General features: G+C 36.9%; 1 protein-coding gene across 20 annotated transcripts in view; it reads right to left on the bottom strand.

Moving 5' to 3' along the window:
- Positions 1 to 425: 425 nt before the first annotated feature.
- ESRRG (estrogen related receptor gamma) overlaps positions 426 to 6,000 on the bottom strand; it is a 397,608-nt gene continuing 392,033 nt past the window's right edge. For all 20 annotated transcript variants that reach the window (XM_069009523.1, XM_069009539.1, XM_069009526.1 and 17 more), the window contains one exon: positions 426 to 4,158. In XM_069009523.1, the coding sequence (XP_068865624.1) occupies positions 3,914 to 4,158 (245 nt within the window). In that variant the 3' untranslated portion in view covers positions 426 to 3,913. The remainder of the gene's footprint in view (positions 4,159 to 6,000) is intronic.

Raw genomic sequence — 6,000 nt, 5'->3', positions numbered from 1 at the left:
TGATGGAGAAAGCAAAAAAACTACTTCTAGATGATATTAATATGATCTTAAAATAGTGGGAAAGTTTTCTTTTATGACATTGACAGAGAGGCAATGATTTTGAGTAATGCAGGTTGATGTGAAGATGCTTTAAGATTAAATAAGTGCTATATAAAGGCCTGCCAGCTTGAATTCTAATGTGCTATGAGACATTTTGCATATTTAAGAGTATGCAAAATGTCTTGTACCACACTGGAGTTCATTCTGACAAGGCTTTATATAGCATTTATTTACACTCACATCATACTTTAAGGGAGAAGTGCAAACGCTGGCTCCGTTTTGAATGGAAGTAACAAAAGGCAACACTAATTGCTCTGTTTCCTCCTCCAAAAAAGAAAACAAAACCAAAAAAACCCCACAACACAAAAAATAAAATAAAAGCAATCAAAAGTGGAAGCTTGTTTAATATTGCTCTACCATCATCCTGAAAGGCATAATAATTTGAGTTACACATCTGAACTGATTGGAGTTACAGAATCATATCTCCTTTTTGCATTTAACAATATATACAATATAAAATAAATACATTTACACAAATGGACATTGGTTGGAGCACACGGTATGATACACATCACAAAAATATACAGTTGATTGCTATACAGATGTGAAGCCCATCTACAGCTATAGACATGTTTGTTTTCATTTGTTGTTTCGTTTCAGTTTTTAACTACTGGCTATTATGCAACTCCTGGATTATTATAAGCAGTTTAATTTTTTTTGTCCTTTTGCGATCTTTGCACGATAAGACTGCCGTAAAATGTTTTCCTAGGCAGGTAAACAGAGACGCTTAAATAATTAAAATACAATCACCAACACCCATTTTCTCTTCTATAAGAAAAATAGCAGTTTTAATTTTTTATATCTTTTTATGTTATCATTTAAATGCAAAATAGTGGAATAAATACAACAATCTGATCTGATTGAAACAAATGTGTAACTTCTGGGAGTTACACAATCATATTGCTTTAAATAAGAAAAAATTAAAAAATGAAGCAAAAATAGAAATTAAATTGTTATGGCTAAAACATACACCCTTTGAAATTTTCCCAACACTTCACATTAAGTAAGTGGTCTTGAAAGAACTCTTCTCCAGCAAGGTTTAAGATGAACAACATTATAAAGCCCGTGCAGTTTTTTTAGCTAAGTTTCAGGTAATGGTTTTACAGTCTTGAGATACTTGTTCTTTTGCAGCTCCAAAAAATTACAGAAAATGAAAACTAAAGTTTGCACCGTGTGCCTTTAACACATCTCCATTTTTTGTGTGTTTTTTGTATACTTCTAGTTGATTGGCTTTTCACCCTGAAGCCCAAGTTCTTTAATGTGATACAGCAAAAACAATATTTATATTATATATTTATATATATATAGTGTACTTGAACAGTAGCAACTTAAACCCTGCACAAACTTTCTGGAAAATAAACTTTTTTTTTGCACTCTTACATATATAAATAATCTTATAGAATCAGCACCTTTTTCCCAGGAGTTGTATTTTTTTTTTTTTTGACATTTTTCAAAAGGGATGTGCCAATTTCTGAACTCCTATCACAGCTATAAATTTCAAGTTATTGACCATCTGAATGAATTGCTAATGATGATTTACCTAGAATCACACTACAGTCACTTCTCTACTGAGAAAACACAATCTACAATATAGTCCCATATAGCTAATGATAGATACACAGTTTTTTTTTTTCCTAGCACGAGGCCGAGGGAGCTTCGGCCCATTGTTATTTTGTTTAAAGCACACAACGTAGCAATAGTTTTGGAAACTTGTCCGCACCAAAAAAGTTTTGCAACAACACAGAGCGAGTTAATAACAACATCTGAGAGATGATTGAATAAAAGCTATATTTACAGCATTTAAAAATTAGACTTATCTATAATCTTGAAATATTCAAAGTTTTATTTCTAAGCTATACATTGGTATTCTATAATAAACTGTTACAGAAATTATCCCTTGTTTTGAAAATATTATGATTTCAGTGTGTATCTGTTCATAACGAGTATTTGTTTGGAGTTTTGATCTCTTAATTATTACTAGGAAGAACTTTATTACCGGTAAGGAATAGAATATACTACTGTAATCTCCTGAGGAATTGTACATCCAATATTGTCTCTAATTCTACCCTGTGTCTATAAGCACACACCACAAGAATCCAAACACCACAAGAAGAACAAGACAACAGTCTTTGAATGCAACATAAAAATTCAGAAAAGCACAGCAAACATGAAACATTGAAAAGCTGAACTACATTTCTTTTGTTTGTTAGGATTACAATTTTAATTACATCTGTGTACATAGAATAAGGATGTTCACATAGTACAGGGAGCAGCTACTAACACTGGTACATTGGTATAGCATTTGATGGAGGTTATTGTTTATTGGTTATTTAGCGACTGTAGTTTTCTGGGGGCATCTAATCGGTTTATACATTAGATTACACCTCGTAACAGTCTTGAAACTGACTGACTTTCATGCTGTGACAATACTGGTTGAAAAGCACATATACTGGTTTAGCTACTTGTTAAGGATCGCCATTTACAAACGAAAATCTAAATCAATAAGTAAGGTACAGAAGTGTTAAATTCTTCAATTTGGTCAGAAGTCTACTACTCTGATTTCTTAATTTTGCAAACGGCGGCATTTGCCTCATTGCCTCTAAGCTACTATTGGTTGATAGGGTTTTCCTGCGTGTGAGGTTACAATTTTGCAAACAGGCAGTAGTATCTTAGTATCTCGTTCATTTGCAACTGAAGCAGTTAGAAATCACTGGGCGACCGCGCCCCTGCACAGTCGCTGTCTCCTAACACCGTTACGGATTGGGATTTGACATGGAGCATTTATGTGTTAGACTACTCGGATATACTGCAGGTGTAATCTAATCCTTTGAGTCAGTGAACATTTAGTTATAAACTGGAGCTCATGTTAAGAAACTGGATGTTTTGGACCAGACTGGCACACAACATAAATTGCATCCGTGATAATATGCACCTTCCCTTCGACTATTGCTTTAGTAAGATAAATTCCCACATTAATAAATGGCTGAAAACTGGTAAAGCTGGTACAAAAAAATCTCCATTAGTAAGAAGAAACGAAACATTTAAAAAAATCTTCCTTCAGGATTCATTTGTCCTTCATTATTGTTCATCATTGTTCAAGCCAGCACAAAAATGCAGTATTTCTTTCTCTTTAGTATTGCATGAATGAATAAAGCTTAAACTATTCCCTGAAAAAGTTACATCGTAGCTAACCTAAGAAATATCTGGAAGACTTGATAAAACAATTAAGGAATCAAATGGCTGTAACTGATCTAGATGGAAAATGCAATGATAAGAAGCAGCCGATGCATCGTCGCTTAGTCGTCTAATTAGAGACTGCTCCTATGAAATCTAATACTGCATTCAGTCAGTTCATCGTGTTGTACTGTACTGCTAGGTACGGTGGTTCTCTCTTTGATTCCTTTGTCATTGGGGACATTATGGTTCATAATAAGTTCACTGGCATCCATATTATGGATTTCCATCCTTTGGCAGGCCTGGCTTCCATCTCTCTTCAATTAGAGACCTCTTTTAAAAAGTTCAGCAGCAAAGGAAAAAAAAAAGAGAAAAAGGAAAAAACGAAAGGAAAGAACGGAAAGGAAAAGAGAGAAAAGGAAAAGGAAAAGAAAAAACTGCATCAGAAAGACACAGAAGAAAAAGTTGAAAGCTGCTTCACAGTCTTGCTGCTAAATATCAGTGCAGTCATTTAGTCATTTTTTCCTTAATTAAACACTAAGTTTCTTTGCCATTATTATCCTGTTTATTTTCCCTTTTTTTTTTTCTTTTTTTTTTTTTTTTTAAAACGTGCATGATGGGGAAGCCCATGATGCTTTAGTCAGACCTTGGCCTCCAGCATTTCCAAAAAAAGTTTGTGCATGGGGACTTTGCCTTCCAGTTTGATGTTGTAGAAATGCTGCACAGCCTTGGTGGAGGTTTGCCTCAGAAGCGGGAGAGTCATCAACATCTTGCCTGCACGACGAGGGTCTTCCATGTGCTGCCCAGCCTCGTAATCCTGCAGAGCCTCGTGTAAGACGTCCTGAAGTTTCTGCACTGCCTCAACATCCTCTATGTGCATTGAGTCTGCAAAACAAAGGAGCAACAGGAGGTTTCAGTCTGGTGTGCCAGGAGTTTGATAACGCTGTGGCTGCACGACACTTTCACTGGTTCTGCCCATCCCCTTTCACAGAGAAAGAAGATAATTACCCATTAATTTCTGTATTGACCTTTGGGAAAGTGTATTGAAACGCTGTGGAACTACAAACGTACAATTAAGTCTTGGGTACGTAATTCTTCTCCTCATCCTCCTCAAACAAGTAAAACAGTCACCCTCAGTGCTCCCCAAACCATCTGTATGGTTACTGCTTTGAAGGAATGACAGTACCAAGGGGCTGAAGGAATGGAGGGCTGCATTCTGTCAGGGAAGTAAGGATGAAGCAAGGATGCCCTACTGTGGAAAAGCTCAGCGAAATTCTGTGTCAGGCTCCGAGGCTGCCGACTTGGAAGCCATGGACGTCACGTCACCACTGCTCAGAGACACTGACTGGGATTAGGACCACTGCACCAACACAAGTGAAATGCTGGTTCAATGAGATTTCCTGATAGATTACCCAATTTTTTCTCCCTCAGACATATTCAGACAGACAGACAACACTTAGCGTGTTCCTGAACAGCTTTTGTTCGGTGAAGCTGACATCTCCTACAAGGTGTAATCCTTCTCTCCCACCCCCTCAGACAGTGGTTTATCTTGTTAGTGTTGGGGTTTGCATTTTTTATAAAAGACTCAAAGCAAACACCCTGCCCTGCACCTTTGCAGGTGAGATGCCTTGGCGGTGTAAGTATTGAGTGACAGGCCCAGACACAACACACACCAGGAACTAAACTAAACTGCTACATGACCCGAAAAGATTAAAGCAATGGAAGTGTGAAATAAAGAGAAAATATGTAACTGAAATAACTGTAAACCCCTCAACTGGATAGCTACAGAAAGTGAAGATGTCCCTGAGAACACGCAGTTACTGGACCATGCTGAGATTACTTTGGATGAGCAGCCCTAATTCTCTGACTTTTATGTAGTCATAAATGCCAAAGAAACCCTGATGTGGTCCAAAGTGAGGTGAATGCAAGTAAGGAAAAACAGTCATTGGTGAAAGAGGCCACCAAACAGTCCCTATCAGCTACCAAAATTGGGATGGTCAACAGACTTACAGAGCCAATAAAACACATGAAAATACAACTGCTGCGAGGGGGTACAAGCCCCAGGGGCAGGCCACACTTTGCCCAGGGTGAAACTGAGACACAGCACAATTGAAGTTCATCCTTGGAAATTCTACCTAGTATAACACTGCTTTGCATCCTAATTTTTGGAGCTCCTGTTCCCAGACAGAATAACAACTGAGGCTCTGGATGGTGAAAAACCCACTTCCATCAACGTTTCCATGCCCTGTAACCAGCAGTCTGATGCTCTGGATCAGTATTTGACAGAGCCTCATGTTTTACCCTGTCGATTAAACATCAAATTTTGCATGTGCTTCAAATACCTGAATTATATTCAGAGAATTAAGATGCATCTAAGATTCATTTCCTAAAAGCTGACATGCAACTATTTCCTCAGATAATTAGGCCAGATAGTAAATACCTGTCTCCTTTCAAATACAAACATGTAAACTGAAACACAAACCAGTAAGTAACAGGTTAACAAAAATGTTCCAGCTCTTATTGTCACAACAAATGTGCAAATTGAAAAGAAAAAAAAAAAAATAGAAGTTACAGCTCCTGCTCTAAAACAGACACTTAATTATATACAAGTTTGGATCATTTAGCACGTTTTATTGATTCTGATGACAGTTTATCTGTTAATTACACATAATGGAGTCCTATGGGAATTTTACATGTTTAATAATTCTGAGTCTTAGTGAATACATG

The sequence above is a fragment of the Aphelocoma coerulescens genome, chromosome 3 (genome assembly GCF_041296385.1).
Source record: "Aphelocoma coerulescens isolate FSJ_1873_10779 chromosome 3, UR_Acoe_1.0, whole genome shotgun sequence".
NCBI lineage: Eukaryota > Metazoa > Chordata > Aves > Passeriformes > Corvidae > Aphelocoma > Aphelocoma coerulescens.
This window is presented reverse-complemented; position numbering and strand designations above follow the sequence as displayed.